The sequence below is a fragment of the Scleropages formosus genome, chromosome 17 (genome assembly GCF_900964775.1).
Source record: "Scleropages formosus chromosome 17, fSclFor1.1, whole genome shotgun sequence".
In the NCBI taxonomy this organism is placed as follows: Eukaryota; Metazoa; Chordata; class Actinopteri; order Osteoglossiformes; family Osteoglossidae; genus Scleropages; species Scleropages formosus.
In genome coordinates, this window is record NC_041822.1 from 6,972,400 (window position 1) to 6,990,343 (window position 17,944).

General features: G+C 41.3%; 1 protein-coding gene across 1 annotated transcript in view; it reads left to right on the forward strand.

Annotated features, from left to right (window-relative positions):
- The first annotated feature begins 2,337 nt into the window (after nucleotides 1-2,337).
- Nucleotides 2,338-17,944, forward strand: part of adamts3 (ADAM metallopeptidase with thrombospondin type 1 motif, 3) — a 56,105-nt gene continuing 40,498 nt past the window's right edge. The window contains exons 1-4 of the mRNA XM_018758914.2: nucleotides 2,338-2,449; nucleotides 2,978-2,999; nucleotides 4,373-4,791; nucleotides 15,769-15,925. Coding sequence (XP_018614430.1) covers nucleotides 2,369-2,449; nucleotides 2,978-2,999; nucleotides 4,373-4,791; nucleotides 15,769-15,925 — 679 coding nt within the window. The 5' untranslated portion in view covers nucleotides 2,338-2,368. The remainder of the gene's footprint in view (nucleotides 2,450-2,977; nucleotides 3,000-4,372; nucleotides 4,792-15,768; nucleotides 15,926-17,944) is intronic.

Below are 17,944 nucleotides of genomic sequence, written 5' to 3' on the forward strand. Positions count from 1 at the left end.
CAAGTTTCAGCCTTGGCAGAAAACTTTGACTGATAAAGCAGCGATACTTTCTTCATTTGATCAGTTCTTCTGACATGACCATCACACACACACATATTAGCCATTAATCTGAGGAGTGTAACCGTTGTGCTCAAGACAACTTCCTGTCTTCTGCTCTCCCGGTTTGCCTGGCTGCTGCAGTTTTGGGGTGCGCAGTTCTCCGTGTACTGGAGTAACCGGGTTCCTGCACAATTCCTTCTTGAATATATGGACCATGAGGTCTGCAGATGTGTGATCTGATCACATTTGGATAACTGCAAGAAATTTTTTGAGCAGCCAGGAGGTTAAACACACCTGGTTTGAAATTTACATTTACTTACGCACAGTAAAACTCTGTGCATCTAAGACTGAGGTAACATTCTGAAAGCAGTCTAGTGATCACAGGTACTGTGGATGATAGATGGTGGGTGGTGGAAGGTGGTGGATGGTGGAAGGTGGATGGTGGAAGGTGGTGGATGGTGGAAGGTGGAAGGTGGCTGGTGGAAAGTGGCTGGTGGTGGAAAGTGGCTGGTGGATGGTGGAAGGGGGTGGAAGGTGGCTGGTGGAAGGTGGATGGTGGTGGAAAGTGGCTGGTGGATGGTGGAAGGGGGTGGAAGGTGGCTGGTGGAAGGTGGATGGTGGTGGAAAGTGGCTGGTGGATGGTGGAAGGTGGTGGATGGTGGAAGGTGGAAGGTGGATGGTGGTGGAAAGTGGCTGGTGGATGGTGGAAGGTGGTGGATGGTGGATGGTGGCTGGTGGAAGGTGGATGGTGGTGGAAAGTGGCTGGTGGATGGTGGAAGGTGGTGGATGGTGGAAGGTGGAAGGTGGATGGTGGTGGAAAGTGGCTGGTGGATGGTGGAAGGTGGTGGATGGTGGATGGTGGGTGGTGGAAGGTGGATGGTGGTGGAAAGTGGCTGGTGGATGGTGGAAGGGGGTGGAAGGTGGCTGGTGGAAGGTGGATGGTGGTGGAAAGTGGCTGGTGGATGGTGGAAGGTGGTGGATGGTGGAAGGTGGCTGGTGGATGGTGGTGGAAAGTGGCTGGTGGATGGTGGAAGGTGGTGGATGGTGGAAGGTGGAAGGTGGATGGAGGATGGAGTTGAAAGGTCCTCTGGCCAATCTGAGTCTCTGGGTTTGTTACAGAATCACATTCTTTACAATAAAAAATATTACTCTGTAAGGTGGATGACATTACACATATCTGTAATTGCTGAACAGTCACTGGAATAACTGATTCACATTGTTTGGTATTCAGCCATACGGCGACCAATAAAGAGTTGTAAGGACTTTTTGGAACAGACGTATTTTTCACAAAGGTAGTTTATTAAGTAGACGAGTTCAGTAGGTGGTGAGTATGCTGCTCGGGACCTTCCTTCTCTGTCTGGGTTCATGGTTACAATGAGCTGATACATGAACCTTCCATATCCTTCTCTGCACAAGAGCCAATCGTTGTAAAGTGTTGTATCTCACACTGTACGTAGCCATGAACAAAAGCAGAAATAAATAAAAGGTGGAGAGGCGCCAAAATGAGATTGTGCCACTTTTAGTGCAGCTCCAGGGTTTCCAGTGCAACAGAAACTGTTGTTCCGTTATTCCTCAGTGTTTCCTCATACGCTGTTAAAAGCTGCTTTGTTGTAAAACCATAAAACAATGAACGTACTGAAAGAGTAATGGGAGCAATAATACATGGGATAAATGAAATTCATCACTGACTTTATCTCTGTTTTTTAATGTTTCCTTTCTAAATTTTAGGGGCAGCTTTATTGTAGTAAAAAATCCCTTTGCTCCCACATTAGCCACTGACGAAAGAAAGTGTTTCCACGTGTTTCTTTCACATGTCTTTAGCCTGTTGCGCTGCGGTGGGGGCGATCCGAGCGCGCGGGACCGGACGGGACGGCTCGGGACGGGGAGGGGGCAATGACGTCACGGGGCGCCTGCCTTCTCTACTTTATTAGGCGGGGGAGAAGCGGCGGGCCGCGGAGGCTCCCACAGACTGGGCTCTGCAGGGCGGTCAGGGCTACGCGCGCGGGTTACCATCAGCATAACGCGCGAGATGCGAATGAGCTCGTGAACACAGTGATCACACCGCGAAAACACTGAGCCGAGTGCCGCAGCGAAGTAAAAGTCGCCTTCGGTTTTACTCTGACGCTCGCTGCAGACCTTTCAGTTTCAGCGTGGAACGTGAACGTCACTTTTCCGTTACGAACTGAAGCAGTGACTTTTCGGTCACTGGCAGTAGTGCGGGGCCAGCGCGTGCCGCGCCGTGCCGTGCAGTCAGTGCGCGCGAGGACAGGCTGTTAAGGCTCAACTTCCCTCGCGCTTTTTTGTAGCGAGCGGCTACGCGGGGCTCGCGATGGGGCTCCTGTCACACAGGTTGCTGCTCCTGGTGGCGCTGCTGCTGCTGCTCCTGGCCGCTCTGACTTCAGCCAACAAGGTAAGTGAGCAGCTCAGGCGTCTTTTGGTGGAAAAGTGCGCAAAGAGCGCGACTCTGCCGTGTGTCACAGTTACTCGCGCAGACTAGTGTCGCGAGTCACTGCAACCGCGAAGCGAGTCCAGTCCCTGTTGCAGGCGGTAGTACAGTACAGTACAGAGAGTCAGTACGGTACTACAGTACGGCTGTGAACTACTACTACTACTAGTCGCTCGCCTCAGTTTTGCGCGGTTTTTTTTAAAAAAAAATAATTATTTCCACAAACGGCCAGGGGCTCCTCATGATAAACTGTCGCGAAAGTTGAAGTTCATCTTCGCCTCAGCTCAGTGGTATTAATTTGCTGACAAGAAGAAGTGTGAGTGCGACCAAAAAGAAGCATTTTCGGTTACTTCTCCCGTCCCAACAGCCTCTGACGTGCCACAAATTGTCGGCCTTGGCGGCCCAGAATTGCACATTTTAACAAGCTTCAAGCTTGTACTATAAAGATGTGTTTCAGTCATGTGTAACGTGTCCTGTGTTTTGTCTTTTCAGGCTCGTGAAGTAGATAGAGAAGGTAAGACTTTATTTGCTCTGTACTCTTGCCTCAGTTTGCTGAAGAGGTCCAGCCACTGGGCTCCTGCTCCAGTCCTTGCCCCTTGCAAATGATACTGCTGCTCAAATATGCAATATAAAGTAGAAATATAATATGTTTGGACAGCATGGTGCAAAAGAGGCCATCGACGATTGAGTATTTTTTTCATCTTGGTCCTGTCGACCATGGGCATGGCTGACATTTCCTCATTGTTACACCATGACTTGGGGTTGGGTGGCAGATCATCTGCACCACCTGGGGTTCTTCAGTGCTCCTCACGTGTGGCACAGATATTTGGGGAGATATTGCGAAGATGGATGTTATGGTTAGCAGTGCACGGACTTATTGTTGACTGTGAAAGTGGCACGTGAAGTTCCAGTATCGCTGGGAAAAAAAAATCATCTCCAGTTATACCCATTGAGTCCCTTACCTTTGTCACTTCCATCATCTCTCTGTCATGTACTACAGAGAAAGCAATATATGGGAATGTTATGAGAACCTCAAAAAATGAAGCACATAATAAGTTAAGGACAAAGTGCTGTAGTCCAAATTACTGTAATTGCCTTGATAACTACCAAAAAAGTGTTCCTGTATGAATTCCCTTATCACATCAAAAGTTTTCAGCTTTGTAGGTGATGACTATCTACTTAACGTTACTAAAACGGTTGAGTGAATTGTTTTTTGCAGTTTTGCCAAGGCTTTTTTAAATTTTGCCTGTAGTACAAGGAATCATCCTTTAAGTTTCCTTCGGGTAAACTTATATGTATAAATATAAGCCAGCAAGACTTTAAAGGACATGACTCTTTTGTAACGGATATTAACAGAGTAGACAGAAAATGCCACTGTATTATTGATAGGATTTTGGTAATGCAGGAAACTGCGCAAGGTCCTGCAACAAGTAATCAGTTTTCACTGTGACAAACAGTAACATCTCTTTGTGTTTCTTGACTTTATGCAAATGAACTACACTCTTTCGATGCTTCCTGAGTTTGCATGGAAACATTCACATGTCTTGAAAGCAGGCCAGTTTTCGGTGGAAAATTGCTTCAAAATGAAAGAAACAGTTTTAAGGTTATAAACTTTCTTTCATGTCCCAACTGACCACAAATAAGCAAAAGACTGGATTTCTATGTAAACAATATTTCCAGTACAGATTAATTACAATCTCACAGATGGTTTCCTTGGTTTGTCCTTGTTGGTTTTTTTTTTTTTTTTTTTTTTTTTTTTTTTTCTGGATAGATCAAGGCATGAATGGAGTCCTTATTTGTGTCTGTTAACTTCTTTAAATGGACCATTGCAGTAAGATCTCTTAGGATGGCCCTCAGTGTTTGTCCTCATTTGCCTGACCTCTCCAGGTTTCTTGAAGAAAAGACTGAAAGAATACGGACTCGTTACACCCATCAGCACAGATTCAGAGGGACACTTTCTGTCACACCTGCTCTCGGCAAACCACAAGCAGCGGGTGCGGAGAGATGTTTCCTTGGGATTCCAGCTGAAGAATGAGCAGCTGTTTTTCAACATCACGGCATTTGGAAGGGAGTTTCACCTCCGGCTGCGTCCCAATGAGAGGCTGGTGGCTCCGGGTGCCATGGTCGAGTGGCACGATGAGGTGGAGGCCATCGGGAATGACACCAATGGTGGGAATGGAAACCAATCCAGCATCCGGACAGAGAGGATACTGAAGAGAGAACTTCTTAAAACTGACTGTACATTTATTGGTGACATCACCGATGTGCCTGGAGCTTCTGTCGCCATTAACAACTGCGATGGGCTGGTAAGATTTCCTGCACTGAATAAAATGCATGTGAATTAACAAGAGGCTGGCCTTCTCCACAGAACAAATTGCACATATTTTGGAGATATTTTTATTTGTAATTGTCATTTTTTTAGCATTTAATCAGCATCAGTCAAAATTTCATCCTGCACTTTTAGATTAGTATGAGAGACAAAACAAAGTTTTAAAAGTACCACAAACGGATTCACATGATTATTTTAATTGTCAGTACTCCTAACAGGCTACTGTATTTTGCACTGTAGATGAGTGGTGCCTAGGCAAGGGGAGTGTTGTGTAGTAATTTGATGTTTTTATTGAGTTCCTGTCCAAACATCCATTCCCAACAGGAAAAAGAAAATGTCACCTGTTACACTCAGTAGATTTGAGGGCTGGTGTTTGAGAAGAGGGGGTTTACATTCAAGGGCTTGTGGCACTGTGTCTTGACCTTGCTATCTAGAAAGGTGACACCGTTTTACAGAAGAACTAATGGAAGATAAAGTCCAGAACTCATCATATACACTTCTTAACCATTGCATGTAAATTTTTACTAGCACTCACATACTCCTTGAAGTTCTTTTCACATGCCTGCAAGGTACAGCCCAAGGCATGTGGGTTGTGAGTGCATGGGAAGGCCTCTTGAGCCAAAGTTTACTATACTTTCTGTTTATGTTTTTAGATGACAGTTTACACTCACGGTGGTAAGATTAGAAAGCTTTTGGTAGACTACTGGAGCTTTCTTAGGAAGGAGCTTACATTATAAACATAAGTATTACGTTTCATGCAACAGCAAGGAAGCATAATTTCATGCTTTATGAAGATTAAGACTTTTTGAAGAGTTTTTACTCATGCTTATTAATCCATGTAGAGGTCAGAAATTACATTACATGTGTTTTGCAGAAAACTGCTCAGTTGTATAAATCCCACAACTTGTTTTCTAGTAGTGTTAAATTTACACTTATTTGTTTAGCTGACACTTTTCTTCAAAGTGACTTACGATGTTGAGATAATTACAGTTATTTAGCACATTTATTCAACTGGGTATTTGACTGGAGCAGTTTAAGGTACATTCCTTGCTTAAGGTTCCTACAGCAGGAGATAAGATTCAAACCTGGGTTCTTCAAGTGCTGGATGGCAGCTTTAACCACTCATGCCACCTGCTGCCATTTGTATCTCTAACATGTAACAAGTCAATTTATACCCCTGTCCCCTTCATTTCTACAATGAAGATGTTAATGGTCTTAAATTGGCCCCAGTTGCAGGAGCTTGCACGCACACACTTGTGTTGTGTGTGTGATTTCAGCAACATGCCATATGATAATATTTCTGTTCAGAGGCCAGACTTCTGTGATAATTTTATGTCCTTGTCTTTTATCACTTCACGAAAGTCTACAACACACTATTACCCTGTATTTGATTATATGGTGTCACAGAGGCTTTACAACTCTACCGTTTTCATATATATGGATTGTTAGAAGCAAAATGTTTTGTTTCACTGTGTTTCATGTGACAGAGTGAATGGCTGGGCAAGATGCCACTCACTGAACTCACATTCACCCTGCAACACTCCTGTATTAACCCACTGTTTCAGGGTTTATTTCCTTCTGTTGGCTGACTGTTTTAATTTCAAGCTAAAACATCTGGGCAGAAGGAAGTCCTCTCTGTAGCATCCTTGTAACTTTAAATTAAAATGTAGGAAATCCAGAGAGGTAAGTGAAAAAGCCTGCTCAGTCCTTCATGTCTAAGATGAGAAATAAGAGATGTCTTGTAAACATAGGCTTGTCACTTGATGAAGTTTCACTTGACCCCAATCTGACCCTTTAATGTCCTAGCAAATCAGGTTATGAAGAAATGGCATATATCCTCTCTAGAAAGCAAGGGCAATATTCCAACTTTCTCAGGAATACTTGATTTAAGCAAAAAAAGTTCTTTAAACTTTTTTAAGACTTCAGGGCATGTTCTGTATTACATTAGGTACTGGAAGTGATAGTACTCCACAACACCCATTTCCTTATATGGCAATGAGATGAAACATATTGATCTATTGTTTTGTTAATTTAGATAGTTTGTAGCTCACAGTGTATACCGTGCTTAGACACATTAGGTTTCATTACCAGCCCACCCATATACTGCTGAAAAGAAGCTGTCTGCAGCAGGAGTTCTGTACTGTTGTGGCACAAGATGTACAGTACAAGTGTAGTACAACCCTGTAATATACTGTTCCAAACATCAGAGAAGCAAGGCTATGTTTTGCCATCCATTAAGGTCCTTGGAGAGATGTGTTGCGGTTGGATGATGGCCCTCACCTGGAGGTGCTTATTTGGATGAGCAAAGTGGCAGTGGTTCTAAGGGCACTCTGTTTGTAGATAGCACTCTTATGGTAACAGTTGTGGTCAATTCTGCATGCCAGCAGGCCAAATGTCTTCACATACCTACATCTGACAGCAATTTCTTTTCTATAGAAAATACTTAACCTCTGTAAAGATGGCAACACATGATTGCTCAGGATTTGCAAAGTGTATTTGAGGACTCTGCCGATTTTAAGGAATAACCAAAAATGTAAAGAAGTCCATGTGATCAAAAAGACATTTCAAATAGTGACATCTTTGATCCAAAACAGTAGTCAATATGTAGGTGTTTTACTGTTAATTACAGGCATTTTGATTCTGGAACTCCTTACTACAGATTCATTACTGATGCCGAGGAAGCAGACACTTCCTTTCTGCCTAGTGACTTTGGAGAGATGTGTGGTCATTAAAAGTCCTCCATGGGGAGGGGGAGAGGGCTTGACGTGGGTGTTTGAAGCCTGCGGAAATTCCAGTGGGAAAAGGGCAAAATGGATTTTCGGTAACTTACAATAATAAAAGTGCTTGTTTGACTTCAGTTCTTGTTTGATTATGCGATTACTGAGCACACTTGTAGAAAATACTCGAAAGATACAGTATAGTATGTCTGTTTATGGCTACTTATCCTCTTTAGTGGAATCAAATTGAATAGTGGAGCAGTAGGTAGCATAGCTCTTAAGGACATGGATTAGAAAGTTTGCAGAACAGGACCAATTCACTGCTAGCAGTGTGGTGTCCTTGAGCAAGGTACGTACTTTGAAGTATTCCAGTTTAAAAAACACAAGAAAATGAAAACAGAAAAGAAAATAATAGACAAAGAACCATTAATACTCTAAGTTACAATTATATTTCTTAGAAAAGGGTACACATATAAGGGGGGGGTGCAGTGGCGCAGTGGCGCAGTGGGTTGGACCGGGTGGGACTTGCCTTGTGACAGACTGGTGTCCTGTCCTGGGTGTGTCCCCTTGTGCCCTGAGTTGCCGGGTTAGGGTCTGGTTTCCTGCGACCCCATATGGGGTTCAGAAAGTGTTTGTGTGTGTGTACACACGTATATCAATAGAAGCTGTATACTTAGATTTTACAGGGTCTTACAAGTTCTTTGACCAGATTTCTTACTTGGCAATCTGTATTTAAATTATTTTTACTAGTAGTGTCATTTCTGTTGAAACCTGTGGAGATGTACAGTGTGGTACATGTGCCTGTGCAGGGGTAGGGTGCTGAACTTCATTTGTTCCTCTGATCGTCAATGCCAAATATTCTTACATTTGTAATATGCTAATGTGGTGTAGCTACTGTGCTATTGATGATGTGTCCAATAGTTAAGCTCTGCTTTGGGCAGGATTTAGTCAGTCTTTGAACTAAATCATTTCCTCCTTTGTTTATGCCTGATATTCCAGTGATATCTAATGAAGCACACAGTGTTGAAATGGGGGGTTTCAACAGTACAAGTTTTATGGTGCACATAGACAGAGCATGTATTTGTTTCTGTGGTCTTACAGTGAAGCTACTAATTGGCTATGTCTCCTTTCATATTATTAGTTAATGATGAGAAACTCACAGGCACAAGCTAGAGTGATACACAAAGAGATAAATACCTACTGTATCCTCAGTATGTCAGTCTCCATTTTTGTTGAAGTCCTGTGTAAAAATAACTCACTGCAAGTAAAATAACAAACAGTCATGGAATGCAGAGGACATGAAATGTCATGTGAGATTGTATTTTGTCCCCAAAGAGAACAAGCTTTTCAAATTTTTCTTCTGTAGCAGTTAACCTACTAGGGTGCTCTAAGTGTATTTATTTCATATATTTTGTAGGAGTGGATATTTTGCATACATATATTTATTGTATTTGTTATGATCTTTTTTTATTTACTGTTTGTTGTATTATTCAAATTACGTTACATTATTTGACATACAGCAGAGTATTTTTGCCAGAGAAGTTTGGGCAGGTACCTCACTTCAATATACTACAGAATTAGTGGACAGTTGGGTTTGAACTTAACTGTCATGAACATTTGACATTTTATCTTATCTGCTGTCCAATATTTTTCTCATTGCCTTTCACTGTTTAAATAAGCCATGTGTCATCTCTGCTTACTCTAAAACTGTCTACATATATAGAACCTGTCAATGTTTGTCACTATCAGTTAACTTTGAAATGAAAACAATAAAATAACATTTCTTGATGGAAGAAATTTCTATTTAATTAACTGTAAACTATTATCTGTATAAAATGCATGAATTGCTTCATGCTTTGCTTTATGTATGTTGAATTATGTTAACATTGGAAAATATTAATTGGCATCTTCAGGCACTATCTTAACCAGTTTGAGCTGAGAGAATAGTTTTCATAAGGCATGAAAAAATTGGAAGACAAAAGTAATTTTGCTCTTGAAATTTATAGCACATTTTCTCTGTAAATCAGTAGATAATTTTGAACAAATATTATTGCTACTTTGAATACATTGTATTTCTTAAAGCTTACTTATGTATGCTGAATTTAAAATGTTAAAATCGGTCCTCTTCCATTTTCTTGAGTTATTTTTCACAATTCCTTCTCATATGCAAATGACACAGCTGATTACTTTTTTATTCACTGTGGATCACAGAGTGACTACAATTACATGAACACAGTATTATGGTTATGCTCAATATTTTGGTTAAGGACATAGCCTGTTTACATGTACTTCCATACCATAATATTTCTGTTTACACATATATCAAGATATTCCAAATACCCTACTGAAATTTAATTTTGTATCCCTGCCATTCATTTGTATTTGTAATTGTGTTGTGCTGTTATTGCAAACCTGTAGTGCTGTTTGTATACTTAATATGAATGTTTAAGAAGTTGTGTATGGTTTTGGTGTACTATTTATTTTGGAAGGGCTCACTGCGTGCTGACTGTAACCGCTGCAGTGCATATGGGTGGCACAGTGGTGCAGTGGGTAGTGCTGCTCCTTTGCAGCACTGGTGCTGTGCGGGTATGGGTTTGAATCCATCAGTCTGTGTGGTGTTTGGATGGGTTTCCTTCTGCTGTCCAAAGACATGTATTTCATGTTGGCTGATAAGTTTAAAGTAAGTGTAATGTGCTTATGTGTGTAGCTGCCCTGCAATAATAGACTGGTGTATTCTTGCTAGACTCGTGCCCTGTGCTTCCAGGTTAGGTGCCTGACCGCTGTAACCCTAACTTTGACAAGTGCTTGCTGTGAGTGAAGCTGTTGCAACATTTGTTCTATTCATTCTTTTGTCAGCTAGTTAAAACTCAGATATAAATCAAACAAGGGGCAGCAGGTTACACAGTGGCCAGAGCAGTCGCCTTACAATTGGAAAGCCTTGTGTCTGAATCCTATTCTCACTTTACTCTTGAACAAGGTACTTAATTGCTCTACTTAGAATATCCTGGTGTATAAATGGGTACATTAGCTAAACGAACAGCAAAATATCGCTGACAGAATGATAATGTACAAATTACAAATCAGCTACAAATGTCCTGTTGGCATTATTCTTGAGATGGGTGCTTTGTGATGCATGTGTTGTTTTTTTCCAGCATCCAAGTTGACTGTACAGCTACTAGAGGTTCTCATAGTGCCTGCTCACTTTGAGAATTCCCACTCAGGATTCACATGTTGTTAAGGGGAACATTTACATTTTTCTGTTATTTTGCATAATAAAGTTAAAAGCTCAAGAGAAATATACTTTTCAAAATAAAGTCGTTACATGATCAGTATTCCATCTGAAATGTAGCAATAGTCATCATAAAGGAGTATTTACTGTACATCCGTGCAAACATGGTTGGTAGGAGTTAACACTAATAGGAGGATATCCACAATACATTCATTTTTAAGCATAAATTCTTCAGTTAAGCCAACTTTGAATCTTATAATTACAGAGAAGGTGTCCTGTGCTTTATTCTTTATTCTTACCAAATCTTGACAAAAATAGTAGGCCACAGTAAATGTAGATCCATTTTGACATATGTCCTGAAAAAGAGCATTTTGGACCCAGTCCCTTTTTGGGAAGAGCTGTCCCCTTTACCACAAGCCTTTGTGGAAATGTCCATGTCCATATTGGTGACATTTACGAGACAGGACCATTGACATCAGCAAGATACGTCATGTTGCTAAACATTCAACACCTTCACTTTGCTTGTATCTCATTGGTTTTCCTTTTTACTATCAGCCTTGTACTGTGATTCTCACTATGACTGGTTTTACTTTCACCTCACAGAAGCACACTAAGTAGGTGCTTAGCTGATGAATTGCTGTGCATTTTGTGTCTTTAAAGGTTCCTTTTAATTTAAAGAAATGTGCATGGTTCCCAGGGAACAGCAGTGGGCACAAAGGGTGTATTCATTAATACTTATTGATGTTGCGTGTTGATTCAGCTAAGGCTGCCCTGTTTCTGGCGTTTGACCTCAGAACTGTTTGGGTATATAGCATGAGGGGAGGGAGGGGGAGCTAGCTGAGGAAATACAGAGGCAACCCATTCTATAATGTTCTTTTCTGGAGAAGTACTGGCTATTAAGTCCATCAAAGTGTGGTGCTGGTTTTTATTCTTATATGTATACCTGAAGCTAGTATAAGTTTTAAGTATACTTTTTTTGTTCCTCCATGTATACAGTCTAGACCTAACCAGTGTAAAATGTATGTTTCCGTTGCTCATCAGGATAGGCAGAGTGCTGTTAACTGCCTGTGGGTTTTATATAGCTCACTTGGGCATTTCCTTACCACTTTGCAAAATGGTGTGCTAAGGTTCCTTTGAACAGCATAGAACTGGATGCATATAATTTTCAAAGGCCATCCAAGATATGGTTAGGTGTTATGTTATTAATCTATTTCTGAATGTCATTAAAATACATCTTCTTATGAAATATCCGTGTTATAAAAATGGATAACGTGAGTTAGTTTTCCAAGTGTTTTGGTTATTTGTATTTGCCTTCTTAAAAATTAATTTCTTTTAAATCTTCCTCAGTAGAATACATTACTTTTTAACTTTTTCATATCAGAAGAAATTAGCTGAGGTAATTTTTCCTTAAAGTTCCATTTAAAAGAGGATGAAAATGGCAGGTAATGATGACGAAGGTCTGCAAACATGTCTAATCCAAACACACCTTTAAACAACACAGAAGGTGAAAGGTAGCACTGTCTCTCCTGAATCCATGCTTTTTTGCAAGCGGTTGTGCCTTTTTAAATAACGCACGTTCATACGGGCTCTTTAAGAACTTTAGACTGCAGTGCCGTCTTAGAAAACTGGACCCCTTCAGCTGAATCCCATATGTTTGTGTTGGCACTGTAGCGCTGTCTGCTTGGCTGGCGCTGATGCTGGGATATTAAACTGATGGAACACAGGTCTCTTGATCCCTTTCAGAGGGCTTTTATTTAGGCGACAGCAGTTTAGGCCTCTGTCAACCACCTGCAATTGTCCTTCCCCTGCAGTGGAGCTGCTCCCACCAACATGCACACTGGGAGGTACAACTGTCAATGCGGAGTCATCATAATAATACTGCACCCTCATGCGAGGAGCTGAGTGACTATTTTATGTAACCTGCAGGTATTGTAAAGTTGTGCAGGAGTTATCCTGTTTGGTGTTTCAATGACTGACACCAGGAATGAATTGTTAAAATTCAGCGATTCAGTACAGATTTGAGATTTCAGGGATTAAATGGAGACTAGAGCCAGTTAGAGCGGGGTTCGAGTCCCGTTTGTGGTGCCTTGTGACAGAATGGCGTCCTGTCCTGGGTGTGTCCCCTCCCCCTCCACCCCTATGCCCTGTGTTGTTGGGTTAGGCTCCAGTTTGCCACAATCCTGCTTGGGATTAGCTGTGTGTGTGTGTGTGTGTGTGTGTGTGTGTGTGTGTGTGTGTGTGTGTGTGTGTGTGTGTGTGTGTGTGTGCGCGCGCACTCTTGATACTGTGATATTGTGTTTTTGGGAAGACTTTTTAATTTGCAGGAAGAGGTGGAGGATGCAAGGGGCGTCCCATGTCAGTATCAAGTCATTCTTTGTATACGTAAGAGCACCATTCTGCATTACTTTATTTTCTGCAAATTGAAGCCAGTTGTAAGAGTGTAGCAATATTGGATGTCACTACAAATGGTCTGATTAAACCCTCTCAGAGAAACTTTTGTTTGAAATCATTTGGTTGTGACAATGATTCATGATTTCTCATGTAAGTTATTTTCTTCAACAGGGCTAAATTTCCAGAATAGTTGCAATATCTGAGACAGTCATGTTTTGTTAACTATTACATCTGAGCAACAAAAGAATTTAATGTACATCTTATGTTGGAAGATAGTTTTCCCACTACATTACCCCACTGTCCCTCAAATAACACATTGGCCTCAAAGGTAGTTAGGAGCAGATTTGATATTCCTCATATGGTATCTCTTCAGTATTGTAAAATAATCATACAGCGAAATTTGATACTGATGCCTTAAACATGCAGCTGTGTAATACTCATAGGAACTATTGCGTCGTGCATCATGAACATGGATTTTACCATGATGCCAAAGTAGGACTTTGGATGGATGGATGGATGGATGGATGGGTGGGGGGGGGCTCTGCCCCTCTAGGGCCTCTGCCCAGTTGTCAAACAGACGGGATTTAGGAACTCACATGCTCAAGCGCTCTCTGTTTCTAATCATGGAAGCAAATCGGGGGCATTCCATCGAGCTAGAAAAGCACTGCATTTTACTTCTTTTAATACATTTCAGGATTTAATATTGTTGACCTTGTCAGTTCACAGTACATGCCTGAATTATGTAACGCTCTACAAAACTACTTACTTTTATTGTTATTGTTAATATGCATACATTTCTCAAACAAAATGAGCAAAAATACGTACTAAATGGTAAGCTAATACAATTTCTATAAATGTAATTTTTTGAATAAGATATCTTATTGAATTGTAATCTTAACATTGTAAGTCGCTTTGGAGAAAAGCATCAGCTAAATGAATGAATGTTAATGTAATATCTCAGTGTGCACATGATTAGAGAATTTATCAAATACATTTTGTGTAAACTTAATGGTATTGCATTTGGTTTTATTTGGAGATGCAGGTAACAGATCGGTCTAGGACAAACACTTGTGACCTCTGTTTTCAGTTCAGGTTTCAAGAGAGGTCCTGCCATATTAATGTTAACCAAGATATTTAACTTGCAGCAAATATGCAGAGCTGTTTAGAAGTGTAAAAGGTATAAGCTCCTTCAAAGAAATCATATTGTCATGTCAGTCAGGCTAAAGTGTAAAAAATAGCCTATCCTGGTGTTACATTAGAGGCCAAGATAGTGCTATTAGGTTACATCAGAATTTGTCTTTCAGAGAAGACTTTCACCAGCGCCAGAGAACCTTTCTCGCAGAGCAGTCTTACACTGAGCTATCATGTACTGTTTGGTCAGAAAGACCTTAAAGTCAGAGGAAGTGGGAAGGAACATTGTGCAAGGTCTTTGAGGAGTTGAGCAAATGTGCCGGTTTTGGAGTGTACACAGGCTTGCACTGATGAGGCCAGGCTGAGGTATGATGACGAGAACTGAGAAATAAAATTTTGTCTGCATTCCAGCAGGAAGGCCAAGGCACGATACAAGAGGCCTGCGCTGGGGCTCAATGAACTAAGTAACCGAGGGACGGTTTCCAGAGGCTGGGTTGACACACACACGTACACATATACACAAATGAATACACACAGGCACTCATGCAACACAGATGCATGCATGCATGCACTACAGGCAAACTGTTCAGCGTGCATGTTTTACATGCTAAAAACTAAGCGTACCTAAATGGGCTGACTTATATGAATGTGTCAACAGTTAAGGCACTAGTGAGGCGAAGAGCCCAGCAGCACAGTCTGTGCAGGACAAAGAATGGATTGTTTCTCAGAGAAATGTATCGTGGGGAATGTATTTCAAGTCTCAGTAGCTTAGAGGCAATAGAACATTTTAACAAGAAACCTTGACCAGTCACGTGAAAAACAGCTGGTGCTCAAGATGAACTGACTGACCACTGTGCGTTAACTATGTATGAGTAGCTGTACAATCTGGCACCATTGCTCCCAAATGCAAGCAAATGCAGAAGATAACAACTAATGTTAGTGCATCACTCAGCTCAATTGTGCAAAGCCAACTTGAATGGTCCTAACAGTGAAGCCCACCCACCAAAAGAGAAAAAGGCTGTATTTCGTGCTCTTTACGTATTAAGTGTGGAAACTGAATAGTATTAAAGAGCAGCTGCCTGTGTGTATGAGGTCACCAGTATTGATAGTGAGACATTTCTAAGTTTATGTGTACCATTTACTATGTGCTGTTTGCCAACAGGGAACTTCTCATTAGCACTGCAGTATTTGCGCTGCCTCTGTTCACAGCAGGAATTGTAAAAACACAGCACAGTAAATGTGACAATTTATAAACATCTGAATGACTTCGTTTTATCTTTAAAAATATGTGCAGTAAAATATTAATTTGGTTAAATTCTCTTCCATAGTGTCAAGAGAATGTAAATAAACATATTCAATATAATGCAAAACTAAAATAAATCAATATATAGTAAAAAGTTCATCTTACCTCTACTTAGTGAGATATCTGTAATCGGTGAGAATAATACAACAGTGTTTAACTCTTCACCTTATTTTGTGCCAACAGGCCGGGATGATTCGCACTGACTCTGAAGAGTACTTCATTGAGCCACTGGAAAAGGGTACACAGGAGCACGAGGAACATGGGAGGGTCCATGTGGTTTACCGGAGATCTGCTGTTCTGCGTGCTCCGTCGGACATCTCTGTGGATTATCAGATCAATGGTATGTTCCCCCCAGGACGTGCTTGATAAATGATGGAAGTGCTCTACATAAGACCAATTATCTTCCAATGCCCTCCTATCTTTGCATTCAGCAGAACGCCATACATTCCTCAACACTCAACAGAACCCCTTATCTTGCCTTCAACATAGCACCACAAGTTTTTTGGCACAAAACTGTACTTTCCTCTCCAAAGCCTTTATGTCACATACATGACCACACAAAGAACTGGAAGTGTTACATAACTGCCTGTGTACTTGGGGGGTTCTGCAAATATTAACTTTTTTGTAGTGAAAGTGTGAAGTTTAAAATATTCTTTACAAAGCTGTTTTGACTTGAACAAATACTTTCAGTGCTTAGATATAGCCCATAACTAATGTCACGTTGTGCAATTTTAACAGCTGAACAGTTTTAAGATCCAGTCATCTTTTAATTAGCAATAACTGCTTCTCTAGTGCACGGCCATGGTCGGAGTCTATCCTTGAAACGTACTGTGTTTCCTGCACAATTTCCCAAGCAGACAGTACAATCGGGACAGGACCCAGTCCACTGAAGCAGTTTGAAGTTAGACTGAAAAGCAGCAGTTCTTAGAAAGTTTATTCAGAAAGGTACTGGCAGAAAGACCTTTTCTTTTACAATGTACCCAGACATTTCTGGCAGTGATGTTTTTAATTATCCTCAATTAATGATGACATGAGAAAACATTTAGCTGCAATTATAGTACTTCTCACTGTTCTCTCGTTACTCTGTAAGCTCAAATAAATGTGGTTTTGCTGGAGCCCTGGTAACAAAGATCAAGCAAACATACAAGCAAGTGCAAAAATAATGTTTACTGCGACATAAAAGATGCAATTTTCAGGTATTCAGAATACTTTTTGTTCACTGTTGGTGGCCCTCTCTATTACGTCTCATTCATGGTGAACAGCATTTTTACCAGATTATGTGCTCCCTTCTGCCATTCAGCTTCAGAAGGCCTCAGTGATAGTGACTGGCACACATTCATTCAGGAGCGGCTCTTTGTTGGAGTAATTTTGTAATTGCATTCAAACAGTGGGAAACAGAGGGCAAGCAGGGCTTTATCGCACGAGTTCCCTTTCAGGACTTCCTCATTCACTGTCTCTAAGGAGCTGAGTTCTTGTGTGCTTGTTAAAGTTGCCATGACAATGCACCTCAGTGGCATTGTCCCAGGTGGGAAACACGCAAGAGTGAGAGATGATTACAGAGTTTCTCTGGGTTGCCTGGAAATCTCTGACCAGAAGAAGGCAAGAGGCAGGGAAATTGACTGTTGTCCACGCAGATCATTGTGAGTTTCCCAAACATCTTGCCACAGTGGGAGGACATGCTCATATCCGTACTGTAGCCCGTGACGCTTTTTTGCAATAGCACAATGCTTTGTGTGGGATGTTGAGAGATACAAAGCCAGCCACATGGATTATTTTTACTCACTGCATTCATATGAGATTTTCATTGACTTCCCACTGACGAGCTGAACAGTTGTAATATAAATTTGAATGTATGTAATTATAGCCTCAATTATAGCTCCCTCTGAAATAGGCATTCGCAGGTCACTTTAATGTTTTATGGCAGAGGAGCTGATTTAGAGATTATGGAATCTCAGCAGCCTTGACTTGAGTAAGGAAACCAGATCAGATGAAAATAATTTCTCACACACACTGTCTGAAACTGCTTGTCCCAAGTGGGGTTGTGGCGAGCTGGAGCCCAACCTGGCAACACAGGGCACAGGGCTGGAGGGGGGAGGGAACACACCCAGGATAGGATGCCAGTCCATCACAAGGCACCCCAAGCAGGACTTGAACCCTAGACCCACCAGTGAGTAGGACCTGGCCAAACTTGCTGTGCCACCATGTCCCCCAAACATAATTTCAACTGTGTACAAATATAAAATTAATTTTTCTGTTGCAACATCAGTAATCATATGTATGAAAAAACCAAAAGTGTTCCTTAGAGATACACTTCTGTGCATTTTTGCTGCTGTTAATGCACAAACAACCACAGCTAATT